Source organism: Lagopus leucura, unplaced genomic scaffold (assembly GCF_019238085.1).
Source record: "Lagopus leucura isolate 7727_CA_CO unplaced genomic scaffold, USGS_WTPT01 Super-Scaffold_73, whole genome shotgun sequence".
Taxonomy (NCBI): Eukaryota; Metazoa; Chordata; class Aves; order Galliformes; family Phasianidae; genus Lagopus; species Lagopus leucura.
The window spans coordinates 72,599,988-72,623,295 of NW_024962252.1; the positions used below are offsets into that span (position 1 = coordinate 72,599,988).

General features: G+C 40.1%; 1 protein-coding gene across 1 annotated transcript; it reads right to left on the minus strand.

Annotated features, from left to right (window-relative positions):
• Positions 1 to 833: 833 nt before the first annotated feature.
• FAM98A (family with sequence similarity 98 member A) lies at positions 834 to 17,037 on the minus strand. The gene is made up of 8 exons (XM_042888140.1): positions 16,770 to 17,037; positions 14,361 to 14,509; positions 12,708 to 12,842; positions 9,727 to 9,911; positions 7,236 to 7,316; positions 5,825 to 5,941; positions 3,704 to 3,871; positions 834 to 2,753 (listed from the first exon to the last, which is right to left on the minus strand). Exons 1-8 carry the CDS (start codon positions 16,820 to 16,822, stop codon positions 1,974 to 1,976), a joined length of 1,668 nt encoding a protein of 555 aa, XP_042744074.1. The 5' UTR covers positions 16,823 to 17,037; the 3' UTR covers positions 834 to 1,973.
• Between the last annotated feature and the right edge of the window lie 6,271 nt (positions 17,038 to 23,308).

Here is a 23,308-nt window from a genome sequence, read left to right on the forward strand (position 1 = left end):
CTGAGATCAATCTATTTCAGTGATCCCAATGACATGAATTCAGTACGGAAACTTTTCCCTTGTTAGCCTCATTAGATTTGTTTGAAGCATTAAAAAACCTTCAATAGACATCAACAGATTGCCAAGTGCCTTTAGAGACCTTCACTTCTTGCTTGTGAACCACTAGCAGCACCTAGTGGTCAGAATAAATACAGAATACATAGGGTCTTTTCAGATTGGTCAGGTAATGAAACACAGGGAGACCGATTATAACATTTTATCAGCTTATTTACACGATCAGCTTAAATCTCAGTAAGGCCAGTGTTGCACACGCTCCTCAATTCCTCATATTATTTCTGTAATCCAAGGAACTTCTATCTGTATCCATACAGAATTCAGACTTCTGGATATTTCAAGTAGCCCAGGGACTGCCATCAGGTTAGTCTCTACTACAGCTACCCAGGCAAGAACCTAACCTTCCCACAAGCCCAGACAGCATCAGTAGAGCTCCCAGAAGCATACCATGTTCATGTGGCATAGGAAGGAGCCACAGCCTGATGATGGCAGAGCTTAGCTCACATGGAAACCTCCAGCAAGGGAGACTGTGCTGCTACACCAAATCAGAAAGGAAGAGGACAAACCGAAAACAATGAAGATCCACTCCTCCCACTCACTCCTGTCCTGACAGCTTTTAAGGAGGCAAAATGCACAGTACATCTGAGATGATTAGATCACCTAAGAGATTAAAACAAAAAAAAAATTGATGAAGCAATCAGAAATACCTAAGAGTTCCTACCTAGTGTAGAAACTGCTTTTTACTCATCACCAGAAGGAAAAGAAACCAAAGCAAAGGGGAACATACAGATACTTTTATTGCTCACCTTTTATACAACAGCAAACCTTCAGCCATTTTCTTTCACAGCTTGACAATGTTTATGTACACAAAAAACCCAGCAAGAAGCATTATGTGGCTTTCAGTAAAGGAAAAAAAAAAAACAAAACAAAACAAACCAATGCATTAGAACATCAAACTCAGCCAGGCTTTATTTTCTGCAGCAATAATAAAAGGGCTTCCTCCAGGCAGGAACTAAACTTCCCAGGCCGTAGTGCATTTCTTTAAAAAGACAACCCCCAAAACAAATTGCCCTAGATCTGCTGAGCCAGTGGTATTAACTTGCAAATAAAATAATTTCAACTTGTCTTCCTTGTTTTTTTTTCCTAGCTGATTTCAAGTAAAAATTAAGTTTGAAGGAGGAGCAACTTGTTTTGGATGGATGCAGGTCAGTTTGAATTGCTACACCTAACTACAGGCCTATGTACACTACCAGTTCACAATTTAGCTTAGTTTTAAATAATCTTTGCAGATTTTGGCAGCGGTAAGTCTTCAGACTTGAGCAGGTGGGAAAAAATTTGTTTAATGGAAGATAAGGCTACCAAACATGACATCTACAGCAGAGCTCATATAATAGATAACAAACCTGTCTGTTAGAGGGAAATTGCTGTGGGGACCTGCGTATGTGTGCAACTCCAATTAAAAGAAGAGGACAGCAATCCAGAAGCAATATTTAGCACTGATTTTAGGTCATATAACTGAACAATGGCTAGGGGATGCAGAAATTCCATTGTATACTGAAACATATAATTCTGACCAGACCAGTCTTTATAATTTTTCCAATTGAAGCGTCAAGCAAAACACAGCAGGTAGTTTTGGAATCAATGTGTTTTGAGCAGATGTCAGTCCAACATCAAAAAAGCATGACTATTAATTTACGATTAAGTGAAGTGCAGTGAGTAGTTACGATGCATTCAATTCTGATAGACTGGGGGGGAAGGAAAGTATAGAAAGCTATACTTAGTTCAATACAAAATATCCCACCCCAAAAGATTCTGCCTCATATGTACAAACCTGTACAGATTCAAAAGTGATTAAACCAAGGCTCTGAAACCAGGTTTTTATTATTTGAGCTCTGCTGAAGCAAAAGTTTTTAGCAACCTCAGCTTGTGAAGTGCCTTCCTTGTCCAAAACCAGACTGATTATACTGATAGCCTCCATGCTGGAAGTGCTGCTCAAATTGCCCACCTGGATTAAAATTCTGTCCACCTCTGCCTCCCCAGCCGCCTCCTTGACCTCCACGGCCACCACGACCACCACGGCCACCTCTGCCTCCTCCACGCCCACCCCCTCGGTCACTGTGGGACCCACTATCTTGGTATCTGTTGTCTTGCTGGTAGCCACCACCCCCTTGGTAGCCACTTCCTGTGTATGAAGATGACTGGTAGCCACCATAGCCTCCTCCTTGGTAGCCGCCGCCACCACCACCATGGTAGCCACCCGTTTGAAAACCTGCATCTCTGTAGTTGCTATCCCTGTAGTTGCCATCCTGGTAGCCACCACCTCCACCATCTGTCCACCCTCCTTGAAGTTTGTTTCCTCTTCCACCTCCTCTGCCACCATGATCATAGCCACCACGTCCTCCTCGCCCTCCTCGATCATGGCCTCCTTGATCATGACCTCCTCGTTCATGACCTCCTCGTCCTCCATATGATGAGTCATAGCCTCCTCTTCCTCCTCGCTCATGACCACCATGGCTGTGACCCCCGTGGTCATAACCTCCTCGCCCTCCATATGGGGATTCGTAGCCACCTCTTCCTCCTCGGCCACCACTTTGTTGTGGACCAGCCTCTGGTCTTTTCTGCCAGGGTGGCATCTCAGGAGGTGGCGGTTCAATTTCATTGGGCCTTCCTCCTCTGTCAGGCACTCTACCCATAAGAACCTGCAAAGGGAAAGGGAAACTGCCTTAGGAGTTGTAAGATCTCATAGAAGCAGGTTATTTTGTTAATTTTTGTTACTGTTTTGAAAGACACTTAATATTGATAATGGAATTAAGTCAACAGAATACAGATCAGCAGCAGGGCAGTGCCACATTCCTAGTAAGGTGTATATATAATCTGATGATAGTCGCATCTGTCTTCCCACTTCCTTCCTTTTAAATTTCACACTCCAACTACACTAAAAGGTGCAAAAATTATTTGCAGTAGGAGGTTAAATTATGCCACTATTCCATTCTAAATGAACTAGAACATTACCTGAGCTACAAAATGGAGAAAAGCATGTATGAATACACAGTTTTAAAAGTACACTTTGGTGCACAGCTCCCGATCTTCAAGTTCAATAAGTGTACTTTTGTGAGCCTGTAAAAACCTAATTCTTGAAACACGGAAACTGTTCAGTCCAAATCATATTTCTACTATATAATTACTAGAAGTACACACTTGACTAGAATCTCTCATTTGTGTGCAGAGGAGAATCTGACCGGTGACATATTCAAAAGATTTTAATAGATTTTATTTATATAGTACAGAAAGTTACTATGTAGGTGTTATTTTGGATATCATGACAGAATTAGGCAACAGCAATGCAAGAACACCAGTAATGCTGATAAGACAGAGCAGGCAACTCCTGCTGAAAATAATCAAATGTTTCAACTTTCTTTTTTTTTCCAGTGCCCCTAAGAAGGGGCACTCTGAACCTTGACAAGTAAAGCTACAGTTCCTCGTAATGCACTGATGTGCAATTTAGAGTACACAGATGTCAAGTTTCTTATCCCTTATTTCCAACTCCCATTTACAATCATAAAAAGAAAGTACGATTTATTACTGCATTCAAGTAACTTTAATATTCATGACAGAAAAAGTGATGTTAGCTACTTGTCACCAAGGGTACCTTATTAATGGCACATGCAGTCTTCTCTCGGATGGATCCACTGCTTGTTCTCATAATTTTTGACAGATCTTGCCGAGCTGCCAAGAGATTTGCAACAGAAATAGTGCACTTAGTGGATAAGAGGGCACGTTTTGGCTGGTAGACTTTAGCCAGCTTTTCTGTCTGACTCTGTTGAAGAAAAGAAAAACAAAACTCAGTCAGCTAAAGACATGGGAAAGCAATCTCGCCAGAAGAATCAACTGCAAAAGATGTCACTGCAAGTAGAAAAAAAAAAAAAAGTGAATATAAAAGCAGTAACAATCACTGTGTAGCTGAGAATCACCACAATTAATGCTAACATTTGTCATATTAACACTACTCTAAAACAACTGAAGAGACGCTGGCTTTCTGACAATCTTAACAGCAACCAAGTACATGCAAACTTAGTTCTCAGGCAAACACAGGATAGGAGGGTCATACAGGTATATAAATTACCACTAATGTGGTACCAAAAGTGGAACAAATTTGGAAGTCATTTCAAGCCCTCCTCTTAAGCCTGCACAAATCTCTACCCCACATCCATTCCATTTACAATAGTATCACCAAGTCCCCAGCCCTGCATCACTAAAAAAAGGTTGCAATCACTCTTTTGGAGTCTTTCTTCCAATCAGCATCATCACAGAGTCAATCCATCAAGAGGTACTGGCATAACTAAATCTCTCAACTACTCTCAGTTCAGTTCTGTCTTGCATACTGTACAGCCCACACTAGAAACTGGATCTTCAGACTCAACTTTGCTTTGCAATTAATCTCTCTTCCTCTACTTCATTACAGTATTTATATTTCAAATACCTTAAGGCACAATAGCAGTTACCCAGTTGACAGAGGTAACAGAAACCTGCGCATGTTAGTTATGTCTCTATGTGTGGTTAAAGCATAATGGAGGATGCAGTTAAAATAAAACAGATTGCAATCCAAACTCAGCCAAAATGGCTGCAGAGACAGCTGGACCTCTATTGACAGCAGTGGGAACAGGCAAGGGAGGTTTTCCAACAGATTTCTCAACAGGGCAAGAATTTAAGAACAAGTTTTAAAATACTAAAGTTCTATTTTTCATCTAAAAGAGAAGACTGGAACTGATAAGAGGGGAGGTATGTATTTCCAAGTGGCTCCAGAGTAAGTTTTTAGAACCAAGAGCTTGTATTTTACATTACAACTGAATCATTTATTCAAAGTGAAGGAAAACATTAACTTCATTACCCTACAGCTCACATTTTACAATTAAAATGCAGTTGCTTTTATATAAATCACATACCCAAAAAGTAAAGCATTTGACACTTCTAGGTCACAAACTACGGCTAATAACAAACCTCAGTCTCAAAACTGCTAGCAGTATGTTAGCAGATTTGGTTTAGCCCTAGAAAACAGAAGTTACATACCATTTTTAAGATCCTGACATACATTATACATCTGTTTTTTTTTTAAACTATAAAACATAGAAAACGGGGAAAGCATGTAATTACTTTTAAAAGAATAATCACATTACTTAGAGAAAACACAGCTCATGTCACAGCCACTTGCACAGTTCGAAGATGAGAACAGCATATAAAATATTACCCTGACCATGAGGTAAAAGTGCAAGTAGTGCCTTAGCAGCTTTTCACATGGGGCATCTGCTGAGCTGTGCTTGCAGACACTTTGAGGAAATCTGATCACTGTAAACAGCACAAAGCTAAAGGGTCATAAAGAGAAAGATGCTGTTGTACCATTGCACAGACACAGCACTTAAGAGATTTGCACTCAGGTCCTCTCAATGCAAATGGTTGTATCCACAATCTTTTGTTACTATTTTTCTAGCAGCCAGTACATACAGTAACTTTCTGTACTTTCTGGCTTTCTTGTATGTTATACATGGTCCATCTTCTCGTCTCTCATGCTGCTTTTAAATCCAACAAATCAGTTTTAAGTAAAATTTGGTGATCATCTTACATTGTCAGAAAATTCTTTATGAAACTTAAACCAAAACCAGATAACTCCTCTGGTCATCTCCTGCTCCAAGGGTAAAACAACGAAGCGGTTTTCCAGGGTTACTTAAGATAAAGAATCACCATAAACCAGGACTTCACGGCACGTTATTTGTACCTTAGCTCTGTCTGACCAGCCAAAGGACTGCACGGTAACATCCAAACGTTTGACTAACAGTTTTCTTCGGACTTCATATTCGTTGACTATGGCTTGATTAATTGCTTCAATTTTTTCCTGAAACAAAAATTTGCAAATATAACCTATAGATCAGAGATAAAACATTTCTAGTTCAGACAATAAATTACATGGATAAAAGAGAACCAGACACACACAGACATTAACCAGGGCTTAAGCCTACAATCAACTAACTACCTTGTCAAATGGGTCCACATAAGCTATGTCTGCTGACACTGTTTTCCCAAAGGCTTCATAGGCTGCTACCTCCATATTCAGTCTTGTACTATTCTAACAGACACAGTTGTCTGTGGCTCATAAGAGACATAAAGCTGCACACTGTTGATGCATTTCTCAATACTCCCAGGACAGAGAGACAGAAAGTGAGAAAAGACTAGATGCAACAAACGGAAGGAGATGCAAGGACAACCTATGTCCTAGGGACCACAGTGCCCTTGCCTGTTTAAAAAGAAGCAAGCTTAAGGCTGAAGATAGAGCACTAATAGGAAAGTACTGTAAGAAGATCTTGATTAAAACACAATACACATACAGACATGACAACTAAGTGCCCTACAGGTAGAAGCCAACACTAGAAATACACATGGTAGCACACAATGCTCTAGTCAGAGCAACAGTTGAAGTATGTTCCAGTAAGGAGATGATTTTTGTACAGATTGAAGCCTTGCTGAAGGGAAGTGGTGGATGTCCATTTTCAGCCCAGGCAATATAAGTATTTGAGGACATAGACTGTTGGAAATAGAAAGTCTTCAAGTCTTTGAAAAAGAGGTTCAAAAGAGACTCAGTCTTGGTATAGCTTTGTGCTGCTCAGCAGCAGCACCTCACCAAGGCAACATCCTTTTAGAGCAGCAGATGACAAAACCAAGTCCTGACTGGAGATGATCATGGCTCGGCCACCTGGGTGTACAGCCTTTCTCAGCTTCTACCTGTGCACCCACTGCTTCATGGGGAAGAGGCTATGAAGGAAAAAGACTACTCCAGCAGCACAGAAGGAGAGAAATAAATAAGAGGAGGACCCATAGCTTAGCTAAACAGAAAGGGGCGTTACATTATTTCAGCAAAGCTACATCATCCAGCACTGGAAAGCAGCAGGAGAGGAAGGCACAAGCACACAGCTCAGCAGAGAATCCCACCATAAACAGTAGCTTTCTCCCTTATTTTGGAAAACATTTGTACACATCTGTTCATACAGATTCACGAGCTCAAGAAAGATCTTTCAGCAGTTGTTGAGGATTTACTGTATCAGCATACATTTTAAAATACTGCAAAAAAATTGTCTTTTCATCTTTATATAAGAGAACAAGGGAAACAGGCTCTAACACTTGCAACTGCTTACCCAGTGAGCTGGTCCCAGCTGCTTCTTCAAGAGAGGTTTTCCAACATGATTAGGTGGAACCTTTGCTAGGGTTTCTTTCAGCTGTTAGAAGACATACAAAAATGTAAGCATTGCCTGAAAAACAGCTTTTCAAGATTCAGCTTACAGCAGAAGACTATTAAATGGTCACAGACAAAACAAAGCAGCTTCCACTATCAAGTTGTTTTCTTTGAGACAGAGAACAAAGTATACCTATTTTGCAAAGCAACATTATTTTAGTATCGCTGATAGTCCTGGCTACAATTATCTAAAAACTAAAAGAATTACAGAAATACACACTTCAAATAATAAGTTTCCATGAGCTACAGCTCCCCTTGAATATAGATACTCTATATGTCATCCTCTGAATTAGGAAAAAACAGAAAAGTTTGTATCAAAAAGGTCTGGACTACAGGAAACAGAACCTAAGAAGTGACCTCTCTTTTCAATCAAAAGGAAGAAGTATTCAATATGATTCAATATTTCATTTGGATTTTAAAAATTTGGGTAATATTGTTAGAAGTTTTGAGAAAGATAACCTAAGGACTTTGTGAGGAAGAAATGGAGCAGCAAGGATAAAGACTTTGATTCAAAGTACGTTGGAATTATGAAGCTTCCCTTTTCCACTACTGCAAACCACATTTTTCAACCTTTTCAGCTGTTCATTCTAGCAGTTAATTTAACATGTGTGGTGACCCTGTCTTCCAACAGGTGTTGAGTCCCATTTGTTAAACAAACATTTTAAACAGAACAGCTGAGTTGTTGGTGGATCATTAACAACAAGACAATTACACAAAGACGGTATCCCAAACCAAACACAAATTAAAACATAGCTTGATTTTCATACTCCAGTACAAAGCACTGTCATTGCAAGGCTCCCTTTTTAAGAGCAAGTAAACATGAGGGTGATTTCTTGCTGTAGCTATCTCCTTAAAGTGAAAATTTTACTTGACTAAGTTTTCACATTCTTCTCAACTACTCAATATTTTTTCATTAGAAAATGAAAATTAGAAATGAAATGTGAAAATGATAGAAAATGATGTTTTCCATTAATTAGATAGCTTTACTTTGTCCTCAAACACTGCAAACATCTGAAATGTTTGGGCCGTAAGCTGTACAGTATTTCTGACACATCACAGAATCATAGAATCTTTTGAGTTGGAAGGGGTCCTTAAAGGTCACCCAGCCCAGCTCTCCTGCAATGAACAGGGTTAGATCAGATTGCTCGGAGCCTGATCTGCAGGTTAAATGTTTTACTTCATTAAACTGTAAAGACAGTTCAGTTTGAATAACAGAACCTATGGATACAAATCATAAAGATAACATTAATGTAGCCTTAATGATTTTGCAAGGTATATGCAAGTTCGGCTTTAAAAGCAAGACAGCGTACAAGAAAATTCAGTGACAGGGTAAAACAAAGCATTAGATTTAAAAGATTCTGATTGTATAATTTGTATTTTTACAGCCTCTCTCAAAGCTTGTTAGCACTGTACATTTTTATGAGTATTTTTTTTTTTACCTTTCATTGAAAATGGAAGCACAGATTTCTTATATATCTAACTGACAAATGCCCATGACAACACCAAAACCAGAAACAAAAACAAACTGCTTCCATTCCACATGTTGGACTGATGAAAAAAAAATTAAAAAAAAAAAAAAAAATAATCAACAATTTCAACAAGTCAAACCAATGATTGATTTTCTTGAGGGGAGTAGGGGGCAAGAAATGGAGCACTGGTTTCAGCTGCTTAAGTTTGGTTAAGTGCAATGCAACTAAAGAGTTAACTTCTCAGAGAGTGTTCTGTGGAGCTATATAAATACGTCTGTTCTTTAAAGTTCACAGAGTTTCTTTGCTGCTGTTCTGTTTTTCCCTGCAGAAGAAAAGCTATGTGTCTGCACACAGGATAGTCTATTCCACTTCATTTTTCAACTTTGTAAGGATTGCTTGACCAAAAGGAAAACTTTAAGAAAACAAAGAGCAACCTGGAGAACGCATACATGTAAAGAAACAAAAATGGAACCACAAGAACTGATAAAGCCTCAGGGAAAAGGAGTAAACTTGACTTTAGTTACAACAACACCTTTTAACCTAAACATTTTTAACAGGAGGTTCCTGTAGAAGTTTGTTCTTCTGTCTGTATCTTGTAATAGATTTCTCCTTAATATTCTTTCCAAGGTCTAAGCTCAGCATTTTCTATGTCTCCTGCAACAGGTCATGACATTAAAACCTAGAGCAGAGTAAGAAACACCTCACCCTTTAAGGCAACGATACGATAGTCCGTGACCCCATGCCTTGGCATGGAAAAAGCCTTTAAACTCATTTTCCAAATTCTGACTCTTGGCATACCCAGTAAACCACCACAATTCAAGCTCTGGAATTTCAAGAGAGACAAATCTCTCCTTGGTAGCAGAACTATTTTCCATTGAAACAGCAACACAGTAAGCACTCTAGTTTTGTTCCTTTGGTCCTTACTTTTTTTTCAATTCCACTGAAGAACTGGAACATCGTTATGTTGGCTGGAGGCTTGGACATGCCTAAAGCAATACATATGCCTTTTAGCTCCTGAAAGACTTCACTGCCACCTCCTTCCTGTGCTTTTTTAGGAGGGGCGTTCACACACAGCATTCTGGCAGCTTCCAGTTCTGAGATGAGGTATGCTGGGGCAAGAAAAATTAGATTTCAGCATCAGATATAGCCGAGGAAAATATTTTAGAACCAACCATAACTCAAGTGCTCACAATCAACTAATGTGCAAATGGCATGGCTTAGTTAAAGCTATGATTCAGGTATCCACACAATGCTCATATTTCTAACCACCACTAAGCCCAGTGCTAGATACACGTAAGCAGAAGAAAAGCTCAGTGCAATGAATTAAAGCCTGGAAAAAAAAAAAAATCTCTAAAATTCTGACAGGTATTACAGATTTCAGTGCACAACTCTTTTCCTTCAGGCTTTGTCCAGCAAGGACAGGAGATTAGGAACAAGAAAATAAGCAGTATGAGAGACTCGGACATGCATTTTAAGCTGAACATGCAAATACTGCTTCAAGTTCTGGGAAATGATATAAGGACATGAGTAAATAAAAGTGAAATGCTGGATGAATCCCTTCTGCTTTTCCCAGGAAAGATGCAGAGTGGAGAAACAACCTCACTCTTTAAAGTACCGTTGAGAACTCAAGTTTACCATTCCAGAAAAGAAAACAGCAGCTGATAAAGTTGAAGCTAGAATGCATGCACAGCTCCCCAACATTAGAACTGTGAGAGCCTATCATCACATTTGAACTCCTTTGTCAAAAAAAGAAAAAAAAAAAAGAAAAAAGAAAGCAGTGACAGGATGAGATGAAATGGCTTTAAACTGGAAGAGAGTAGATTTAGACTGAACACTAGGAAGAAATTCTTTACTGCGAGTGGTGAGACACTGGAACAAGTTGCCCAGAGAGGTTGTAGATGCCCCCTCTCTGGAGATGTTCTCAAGGCCAGGCTGGATGGGGCTGTGAGCAGCCTGGTCTAGAGGGAGGTGTCCCTGCCTGCAGCAGGGGGTTGGAACTACATGATCTTAAAGGTCCCCTCCAACCCAAACCATTCCATGAAAAATCACAGGATTTCTGAACATTGTCTGCATCTGTAATTGCAGCACTGTGATGTAGGTTACAGTAATAAAAAGCTAGCGTACAGCCTTTAGGTGCAGCTTCCACAGTTTTAGTGTCTGAATTAAAAAAACCAAATACATTTAACAATATTTTTGTCTTGAATCACACTGGGTGTCTTTAACATCAATTTAAATAATTAGTTCTTCAAATAAGGATTGAAAGATTGGACGCTACCGTGACAAAAAGCGACTTGTGGATATATAAAACTTTAATATTAAAAAACCAGCTTAATACCTCCAAAACTGGAATTTCTTTTTGCATACGCCAATACTGCACTGAATTCCAGTGATGCTGCTCACCGAGGCAGTCTTACTTACTTATGTTTAGCTGGTGCTTTTGATAAGAATACTGTTCTGCCTTTCAACTGACATAAGCTATGCTGTGTTTTTGCCTTTTTTTTTTTTTTTTTTTTAAATATAAAATACCCTGGCATTCACACACAGAGCATAAATCTTTTTCTGGAGAGAGAAAAAAAAAAAAAAAAAGAAAAAAGAAGAAAAGAAAATGAGTTTATGGCTCACATAAAAAAAGAACACCTAGTAAGTTAGTTTGATGCAGGTAATGAAAGCTGTGCAAAAGTTCTAGGTACTAGGATTATGTTAAACAGAACTGTGGCATCAATTTCAAATCCACATTTAACAGTAAACAAAGCATTCCTGCCAGATGGAACACTAGATTGCAACTTCTGAACATAACTTTATATTACCAACGTGTACATCACTGAAGACCTCTGGGATAAGCCCAGTCACACACAAGCCAAATTTACTGAAGGCTTAGCTCACAAAGAACAAGCCAAAGGGCAGACGCATTTGAACTACAAAATACTTTAAATGCTGTGATTGCCTCATTTCACCTGATATTTTTGAATATATTATCAAATCAAGTTCAGATTTAAGCCTTACTACCTGTTCTTCTCCAGCTGCTGCAATACAGGAACCTACACTGTAATTCATTCCCCACATCTCAGCTGGAGGTAGAATGATATTCCTGCTTTGCATAGTTATAGAATCAGCAGCAAGTGAAGAAACAGAACAAATGCTGAATTTAAGACTAGATTAAAATTAATATTAAAATTCTTAACTCTGACACTTGCAATTTTTTTATTATTTATTTATTTAATGTGCATCAACATCACACACTTTTTCCAAATTTCAGTGCTATTTCTTCCACACTTAAAATTCCTGAACAGGAATAAAAGCAAAGTTAGATTTTCAGATGCACAGGATGGAAAAGTGATAGGAGGACATCACTCTTGATACCGTTCATTTCTTTTGGAGCAGCAGAAAGTAACATTGAGAGTGTTTGTTAAGGGAGATAATCAAAAGAACTTGAGCTGGGATCTTTTCCACAGCAGTTTCAATTACTGTTGAGTGCAGGAAAACACAAGTCCTACTGCACCTTGCAAGTCATCCTGATGGGGGCACTAAAAGGATGATGCATCTGATATTAGTGGAAGTTTTTAGTCCTTTCTGAACAAAGCTCAGTAGCTAAACCCTGCCAGAAGTCTCACATGATTCCTACTTCAGAGCAGCTTTTGAGAAGCAGGAGAAGCTTTTTGCTAGTGAATGCAAGAAGAGTTAACGCAAAATATCTTCATGCACTGGCTACAGAGCAACTGGTAAATTTACAAGACCCTGAAGTGTAATAATCTGACACCAGACATTACAGGGAAAAAATAATTATTAATTTTAGGAAGCTGCTTTTATACACTATGGGAAACAAAGCACCTTGTCACAGTATCTCACTAAGTGTAAGAATATGAGTCTTTGCACAGAAACCATATTTACTTGCAATCTCAACTTACTAAGCAGCAAGAGACAGTTCTTTTGGTTAAGAAGGCGTTTTGTCACATCTCCTGTTGTTAACGATGTGTATGGACAGTTCATTTCAGCCAGCAACCCGCTCACTTCGAGTTGAAATTCTTCAGCTTCATTTGGACCTTAGAAGAAAAATAATGATTTGTTTACAGCTATGATTAAAGTAAGTTAACTCTTAAAAATAATACTGCTTTGCTTCAGTTGCTTTCTAACATGAAAATTCTACTTGCAATGGAAGCCAAATGCGTTCTTAGGGTTTTTCAAAGACAGAGCACAACCTCTTCGGAGGCTTGATGTCCCTCATTACTGTAAAATTACCTTTCACTGAAAACCCAGCTACAACAGACAGCCGCTGGCAAATTGTACAGTGAAAAGGGACACTAAAAACAACATAAATTTTACAGGGTATTTTAAGTAGACTAATTGCTCCCACTACAAGCATGTTAAATAAGCCTCATATGGTCATGAAAAATACAGTTTATGAGTGCTTATGTTTGCATTTCCTAACATGCTAACATTTCAACTAACATTTGTCAACTGACCTTATTTTGTACTAAAATCCTTTAAAAACAATTAAGTCATTTAAGCCAAAGTTTTGTTTCTGATACAAGTATCAACCTAAGTGCTACTAGTGAAACAAGCCTGAATTTATTATGCCAAATTATGGGCAAAAAAATAAAAGGGATAAAGTAACAGTCTTCTTTTGAAGAGAGACTGCACAGATTACAGACTGTCCTGGGCTAAACTTGAGTCACGGGAAATGAAGGAAGGACTTGATTATATATGACAAATAAAATGTTGACAATTTGAAATAGGTGTTAAGAATACTGCCAAACTGTATTTTTATACAAGATGTACAGGAAGAAACTTACACCCCTACAGGTGGAGAAAAGCGATGTTATTAGTGATAGGGAGTCAATTACACTGCCAGAAGAAGGGATGCAAATATCAAGAGCAATAAAGAAAATAGCACGCGGAGGTAAAAGACAGCTATCTTTGGGAACCAAGTAGACCGAAAACCAAATTCACATTTGGGGTTGATATGCTAGAAAATCAGAAGTATGGGTTATCACAACAATTCAACAATTTAATCCACAGAATGTCACAACTTGTTGACCGAAAATGTTTCTGGAAAATGGGGGTTTGTTTCTTATTTTGGTGGAGGAAGCATCTGCAAACTCTTTTCTGCAGAGTATTTCATAAAGGGAGAAAAAATACATGGCATGGACAGAGTTATGGTAACCAATAATAACACGAAAATACAGCTGCTGTAGTCATGAGAATGTTTCCTTGAACAGTAAATATTTCCTACATCCTAATCACAAACAGAAGGCTTGAAATAAGCCTCTAATAAAAAACAATTAATTTTTCCTTAAATCCATTCCCAAAATTTAAGAAACATCTACATTTGTACCATTAAACAAACCTATTACCAGAACACTGTTTGATCCCTGCTATTACTTCAGCCTCTACGGGCCACTTACTAGGCAAGCCTGAAATCTGAGGTGGAGAACAACCGAAAATCTGACAGCATACAGACAGTACTCACTGGTACATTAGATTTAGCAGTTATCAACCCAAACACAACAGGCAAGAACACACACCAAGTGCACATTTGTGCTAGAGTTATGGCTACTTACTGTTAGTTGCTTGCACATTTTCCTCTAGTTTACAGAACAGCCGTAACTCAGATACCAACCAAGCACAGAGTTTGGTGAACTCAGGGGAACTGGCTCCACGAGAGACTGCCTGAGCCAGTGCTCCGTCATCTAACAATGGACCTTTGTAACTGACAAGCAAAACAAAAGCACAGTTCATTAAAGTTGACAGCGACCAATTTGTTGCACATTTATTTTATGCTCTATATATACTGAGAGCTACACCCTCATCAGATATGAAATGCTGAACATCTAAAACTGCAAGATAAATTCCTGTGCTGTAAATGTCTGAGTATGCCCAATCTGTCCGTGTACATTAGTTTAATGGCACTGAGATCATGTCACAAGACATTACAATCGAGTGCTTCATCCTGGAGAAGGCTACCATATACAGCTGCAAATTCTTTGTCTCCAGCTCTTGGAGACATTATACTTACCTTTGGCAACTGCAGTTCTAAAACATTGTTTCTGAATGCTGCTTTATAGCATGTTGAACAACTACTACTAGATTGGTGCATCTTTTCTGCCACTTCCTATTAAGTGTTAAAGTAGGGAAGGACTTGGATACAAATCTTATCAAAGCGATTCTAAATACCCTCCTTGGGAATGTTACATTCTTAAAAGGGTACAAGAAAAATGCACAGGAGACCACTGCTCTCTGCATAATAAAATAAAGCAGAACCAGGCCTATGTGTAAGAAAGCACAATTCTAGAGAACCAGTTTCAGAAGATCAGTTTTGAGGTCACCTGTGTAGTAACATCCTATTGGAGGAGAGAGAAAAGTAAGGAGAAGACAGCCCTATGAATCAGGCAGAAGCACAAAGCCAGAGCTTATCAGAGCGTGCTGAAAACACATAGGATTTTTCTGTATACCATACCCAAAACAGAAACTGCCAAGAGTAAGAATAATCAACCAAAATCATTCTTTTGAACTTCCAGAGTAAAGTCACACAGAACGTCACAGCAACCTAGTGAGTTCAGTCAACTCTTGGCAAATCTCAGTGGAAAAACATCTCGCAAAGAGCAAATTTAAGTGTTACTTTCACTTTGTTGTTATGCTTAATGTCACACATAAAGGGTGTGTCTTCGCAACAGTTTGTTAGCATCCAACCAAAATGAAGGAGTTACACTCAGAAATAACTTTCCCCCACAGAGCAGTTTAACAAGTGACAGAGAGTTAACCTACTAGCAGCTGATGAGAAGTTGTAGCAGGGACATAATGTGGTGAGATTACCTCACCACAGCAGGGCAGACAATTCCAACACACTAACCAAAGCACATTTAAGTCCTGTCCCACACATACATGGGAGTGTGCGTGACTCAGTGGAAACATCAAGTTATAGATTCAAGTAGAAATGAAGAGATGACAGGCCTTTTGCTTCGGCAGGATCTGCATTTAAAACATCTCTCAGGTTAAAGGTCCGTTTTGCTAGTATTTTCTGTTGATAGATACGGCATCTTAACTGTAATATTGACGCTAGCTATGATTTCAGCTACACAGCTCCTTGGCTAGCGGTCCAATGTGCAGACTTGTGACTGTGAGCAGCCTCTTACTTCTGTTCACGTTCCCAGAGCTGCCTGTGCTCCACATTCTCTTAGTAGTGCTACACTGCCAGGTCTGCCTGCTCCTTGAAGCCAGGAATACCCTTTCAAACATATGGCAAAAAAAGAAGCTGACCATGTCATGTGCATCATGGCTGGGACCTTTTCACATTTCAGTCACTGCAATACCTGCCAAAACAGAAGCCTATTTGTCAAGCTGGGGAACTATCATCACCAACTTAGCCTGGAAATATAATCTTTGTGGCTCGGGTCACACTCCAACAAAGTGATTTATGGGAACACGGCCAACGTGAATAAATACAGCTGTTTGCACAGAACCAGCAGCAGTGAAGTCACGACTGCTGCTCCTTGAGCTCCCAGCAGTGCAAGCTTATAGCAGGACACGCTCTACTCGCTCTCCTTCATGTTTATATAACCTTTACAGACTCTGCTGGAATAAAAAGTTTAAGCTAAAGAAGCTTCCTGTGCTATATTAGTTAAAAAATAAAACAAAACAAAACAAAAAAAAACAGCAAAGAAAAAGCGCTAAGTCACGAGCGGTTTTTCGGTTGTCGTTATTTGTCCAAAATACAAAAAAACTAAGAGTTTTCCTGTCCCCCGACTTCCCCCCTCCTCTCCTCCGACCTCAGTCACACCGAGGTTCGTGAGCAGACGGCACCGCCACAACTCAACGCGCGGGAAGAGCGCCAGAACGCCCGCGCAGCTGCAGCCCCGCCGCTGGGCGCCGCGCCTCTCCGCTCGGCCTGCCGGCGGGGCTGGCAGCTCGGCCGAAGGCCCGACGTGCCGGGCGCACCGCTGGTATCCCCTCCCCCGGGACTCCGCACCTACCCCAGGTCCTCCAGCGACTCCAGCACGTCGCTCTCCAGCAGCTCGAACTCCATCCTGCGGCGGGGAGCGGGGGGAATCCCACACGACAGCGGCACGACGGCTGGACTCGGCGCCCCGTTACCCGCGGCAGACCCGTTAACCGCCCGGCCCCGTTCCCTGCCCCTCTGAGGAACAACGGCCGCGCACCACAGCGAGGCAAGCAACCCCCCGGCACGCGCCACCGCCCTACGTACGCCGCTCACACGCCGCTACGCCGCTGACTGCCGGGTTGGCGTGTCAGGGTAGAGGGGGAGGCGGGCAGGCGGTGGAAAGCCTCCGGGCTGTCCGAATATGTGCCTGACCGGCGCGACCTCCTTCAGCGGCATTCTCCACCCACCCGCAGCGTCAGACCGCGGTGCGCAAAGGAGACGAGGGTGTGAGATAAACATCTGGCTGCTTTTGTGAGGCGGAAGCGCGAGAGGAGCTGAGGAGGCAATGATTCTATTCAGGCTCCGACGAAGGCAGCCCTGAACGAAGGACCCCTCATCCTGCCGCGGAACCACGTTGGAATGCATTGGGACGAGCGGCGCCGGGCGGAGAGAGACGGGACGGCACGAGGGACAAAACGCCTCAGAGACAGAGCGTACTGCGGGGACTCCAACTCCCAGCATCCTTCTCTGGGCTGCCTCCCGAGCTGAAGTGCCTCAAGGGGCTGGAAAGAGTTCATCGCTAACTCGCTAATCGCTGCTTCTGCTATTAAAGGCAGGTCAAACTGCTGATTGAGGGGAGAAACATCTCCTCAGGACCAACAGCTTAATGAGAAAGGAGCAATGAGAGCATTTATTTGCTTCTAGTTAGATAACAGATGATAAAGAGTAGCCACGGGCAATCACAGCTTCAAACAGAATTGGCTCACGCAGCTAAGGCTCCCAGCAATCTGCCTTACCATGGCTAGGCTGAATTTGTCTATAAAGATGTCCTGCTTTTCCTTCAGTCCATTCATCTGAGATGCTCTGTTTAGCTATTCTCTGACTGGGACTTGGGGGGCTGATTTTTTCCTCCCAGGTTCAACACTGCAGCTGAAGACTTGTGACACTTCACTGATGCAAGGGTTTTGTGCAGCTTCTTTGTGCAGCTCTTGTGTGCAGGGGCCAGATCCTGGAGAAACTGAGCATCTCAAGGCCCAAGCCTGTTACTGCAGGGATTGTACATATGTCTCAATTTGCCACTAAAGACCTTCATCCCAGTTTGCCAGAGATTGGAAGAGGATGGTATTGGTGATGTTGCACAATTGCTGTTTTCTGGCCATCTGTATACTATCAGCAAAAACATAAACTCATTTTCTAGAGTAGCTGGATCTCTTCTGCTCTCCAGCTTTGGTTACTAAAGGAAGAGATAAAAGTACTTGCAATCTCTTCTAGACAGGGTGTTTGAATCTACCCTCACGTTACTCCTCTACTACAGGATATCAGTACTATGAAAATAAGTTTACAAAACAGCCTCTGCAGCAGCAAATTAATGCAGCAGCAAGCAGAGACTGGACCATTCAATACTTCATATTATACAGATGGGAAAGTCTTACTAGCACTGCTGCTAGGAATCACGTTAGTGTGACATGGAGCTTGTGTAGGGAATACAACTATTTCTGAAGTGCTGTCTTTCTCTGAACAACAGCAGCAAACTAGTTTGTTTTCTCATCACAGTGATAAAACAGAATGAGTGTATCTGTACATGGTAAAGAAATTAACCACACATTTTTTTTTCTAGGATAATCAACCACTATGATAAACCTGCAAAAAATCAGGCTGTCTGTTGTGTTTGTTCTTTTACATACTTGATGGCTCCTGCTAGGACATTTTTGTTGGTGAAACACAGCAGTATCTCTCTCAGATAGAGTAATTGTGGAAAGGGTTAAGACTTCTGTGAACATATAAGGAAAAAAGCTTGCATGAGCAATTCAGCACGGTTGCTGAGTTGCACAAATAACATTAAGATTCCAGATTAAGTATTAAGGTAGTTTTAAAAAGCCATTTTTCCTCCTTTGAGCAGCTCTTCCAAGAGATACTGTAGAGCCAGAAAGCCTAGTGAATCAAAAAGCTTCAGAAACAAGCTCCTTCTCTTGCAAGGATTAAATCCTGAAGTAGTCTGCACACTGTTCATCCTCTTCAGAGAAAAGTTTTTAAACAAAAAGCACTCAGGGTCCACTGTTGTTTCATAAATGTTTAATGTTTGTTTTTAAAATAGTACTGTTTAAACAAGAGAAAAAAGTATCTACACATACACGGTCTCCTTGGACACTGGCAAAAGAACTTACATTACAGACAGACCCATGAACACCACGTTCAACATTTAGGAATACAGAAAATCCTAACATTGACTAACCATTTTAATAATGAAAAGAATGTGCTCTCATACCAAAGCAAAGAGATACTATTCCAGGCATGCAAATGTGTACCCACCTTCTCAGAAGAAGACTCCAAAAGCCCAGAAGCTCCAGATAACATTTTCACTGCTCCTGTGGAAATTAACCAAAAGCCAAAAAAGGGAACAATGTGCTTGTTAAAGCAAATTCAGTGTTCATAGCAAAATCCCTCTTTCTGACCATCTGGTGAGTTCGGCTGTTATATTCCCAAGTCTGAGGCCTTTCTGATGCTTTTCCCATCTGTAATGAAATTTTTCAAACCCCAAATCATTTAAAATAGTCAGGAAGAAGCTTAAAACGGAATGAAAACAGCTATGGTTGAACATACAGTGAATGCAGGTATCACACCAGGTTTTTTAAGAACTAGGATACCAGAACTTATGCATTTGATGCTTTGGTCTTGCATGCTAACCTTTTAAGTACAGTGTTTAACCTTATCTTACATCTTTGAGTTCTGAAACACAAATTTAGCCCTCAGAGGAACAAAACAGGTATATTAATATCTTTCATGATCTCTCTTCTATAGACACTGCAGCCAGCCTCAAGTAGGCTGTCCACATCTGTCTTCTACCAAATGCCAAACACATCAAATGTGCATTATATAAAGTACTGTAGCAAATGTAGATATGGAATTTCTCCCCAGTAGCCAAATTGAATCCATTGCATTTATTGCACTGAATGCATGAAATACAAGGATGAATTATTTTTGTAATCTTATCTTGGATGTTTTGGCTAGAGGTACAATCAAGATATTGGTTTTAAACCTCTCTTGTATACTTGGTGAAGTAATATAATCTTTGAAACTAACTGCCGAAGGACACGAACTGTACAAAGTCCTTGAAAAGCACCATATTAAATGGGTATAATTGCATTAAGCCTTCAGTTCTTATAACAAAAAGCAGTCACCAACGATCCTTTGCTAATGGACTTTGTTGTCCTGTTCTTCTGCAAACCAGGTATTTCTAGATACCTACCTTTCAAGTACATAGAAATCGAGTCCTCTCAGCTGATCATCTGGTATTTTTCTTTTCTTTCTGCTTTTCATATCTGACAGATGAATAGCCTAATGTGTTTCCTGATGTGAGGATCATGCCTACTGTTTCTTTATTGGCTAGCTGCTACCAGGCTTTTGCGTTTTTTTGCTAGTCTTCACAGCTACCGCTACCACTGAAATGTTCTTTTGCTTCAAGTTTTACATTCACCAATCAAACTAACAGGGTTGTATTTCAACTATTTCACTGCTGCTTAGAAGCTAGCTCAAGCTCCTTCACAAAGAGTTTTCTCAAAGTATTTTATTAAGAATTGAAAACAATACCTTATATATGTGCTTTGCTCTCTCTAAACTGAATATTGTACAGTCAGCCTATTGGTAAAAGAAATGAAGTAGCTCTGGTACAGCTTTTATTTGCTGTAGGTACTCAACCATCCTCCAACATCTACTCTAATAATTTTCATGGCTCAGCTCTCTGCATCCCCAGTTGCTATAGGAGCATTCTGGGAACAATTACAGCAACTTAACCAGTATTGCTAACTTAAAAGTATTCAGCCTTCTCACTCCAAGAAGAGCCTAAGAAGAAGTGGTGGTAGGATCAGAAACCAAAACCCAAGAATTAACACTACATACAGAGTCTTCATTTTCTACTCTAAGACAAAGTAACAGCCTGTAGCTGTTTTGCTTTATTTTGTGCTTTATTTTGCTCAGGTTGGTTACAGCCAAGAATACATCTATGCTGGTTAACAGAAAAGGTGGCCTAGCAACTATAAACTTGCATCTCTCTTCAAGTTGTTCTGTATTCCCAGCGTGGTCACACACCCTCTTTGTACTTATTCTGTGTAGGGGGCAAAAGAGGAATGAATTCTTTCCCAGATAATGATTTTGCTCCCTTCGCCTTTCTGTAACGTTCTGAAAGAGTAATAAACCAACACAATACTACATTAAGTGCCCCAGAAAAACCTGTCTCAAGTGGTATCTCCTGCATTTTTTCAGGGGAAAAATGTCTGTGTTCTGCGACACGCTATGCAGACATTCTTGCTCATGTAATTATAGTCTCAGAAGAAATAAGTTTGCAACTCTAAACCTTTCACTACACTAAAGAAGTATAATTTTAGCATGCCTTGCGATGTACTGGGTTGGTGGAAAGTCGTCTCTTTAAAGAAATAACTTCCATCATCATTACTTTCCCTTGATATTTTGAAGAAAAAAAAAGAAGAAAAAAAAAAAAAACACTTGGGATTTACCAGTCTAAGAAAATAGCTAAGAAAGTAGGCAAATACAAATTATCTGTGTTAATGGGGAAAAATTAAGATCTTGGTGCAGCTTCACTTAGACATGAATTTATTTCTGCTCCTACCAAGAACTAAGAAGTGGCAGTGACCCTATATCTCAATCTGCTACTTGTAATTTCTACCAGTCAGATAGACACGTATTTGAAAAAACTAGTAACAGAACACTGGTTGATACATTACTTCCCCACCAGAGTCGCCATTTAAAATAAACATACAACCCTCCCAAAAGCCCATACGCTGCTTAGTAAAATCTCAAAGAAATGATTCCAGCAAACTGGAAACAAGATTTACCTGCTCAAGGGACTACCAGAATAATAATAATCATAATAACACGCAGTATTTTGTCTAAACCATGAAAACTTTTGTTTTTAAAGTTTTCAGCAAAATTTAAATATTTGAAGGCCGTTTCTACATTCCAAATAGAGCCACAGATGTTAAAAAAAACCTGCAAAAATAACTTACAATACATAGAATGCCAGCAGCTTTTCCACTCTTCTACTGCCTCTTAATAAGAAAACTGTTCTGCCACAGACTTCACCCAAGAGAACGTTCTTTCTGCCAGCCTCCAACATGGCAAAGTAAAAGTTGCAGTATAAAATAAATGCCTGGAGTTGATTCATCACCCTTGTAATTTACCAGGTATTTGTGCTGGCTTTGAAGATGCGTAAAAACAGAAAAATTCAAGTAGACTTATTTATTTCCTATCAGCAGCTTTCTAAAAATCAAGAGAAAGGCACTTTTCCCTTATGCAGCTTGTAAAGAACTAGTCCAGGAAGGAGAGATCATGTTATATTGCACTATTCAAACACATAAATAAATTCCCCTCCATTAACTCACCCCTCCTCCTGAGGATCTGAAGTCAAGCATCCAAAGCCAGCCTAGAACTTAAGGCTTCCCAGTCAGTGCACTATGCTACAGCTCTGCCAGCACAGGGGACCAGTACGGTAGATAATCATTTACTGCATGCCTCTGAAAACCACAGCAAAAATAAATAAATAAATAGATACATAAACAAAATAGATAGATATATATATACATGCCATTTCACAAAACCTTAATGAAAACAACAAACACCTCCACCTATATGCCTACATGTCAGTCTACCACCATTCATTTTGTTCCTACACATCCCAGCAGTTCTAGGAGTATTTTGTACTCCTACCTTAAAAAAAAAAAAGAAGAAACCACAAATAAACCTTTCAATGTGGAATACTGTCAGTCCACTCAGGCACAGAACAACTATTTGACCAAAGGGCATGAAAAGAAGTATTATTTAACTTGTAACAAATGAACACTTAGCTTCTGGAAAGCTGAAGGCAAATACAAGCTAACGACTCTTCCTGTCTCATTTGCAAAGTTCTTGCTTTCCTTTGGAGCCTCATTACTGGCCAGCAGAGCTGTGTGCTGAACACCAATGCTATTGGATTTGTGTTGATGTCCTTTCCACCAAAATAAAGTTAATCAACAGCACTTCCCACACAGGTAAGACAGTATTGAATGAGGACGTCTGAAGTAGATTGTACAAATGAGTTTTTCTACCACTGCATATACTGAGACCTTCTTGAAAATGGATCTGAGAAATGAAACCAGCCAGCTGGTCTGTATTCCAAAACATCATCATTTAAATGCAGATCTGCAGGAAAAGAAAACAAAAAAAACAACCAGCCTTCCCTTCCTATCTCCCCTCCCTGCACTGACATCCTTCAATACAAGGCAGGCAACCTTAGATCCCCTGTCTGCCACGTTAGATTTACAAGGAACCAGGCACTTCACTGAGGAAACTGATAAGAAGACAAAAGTAGAATATTCAGCTGTCAACTGTGAACAAACAAGCTCAGATATATAATCAGAC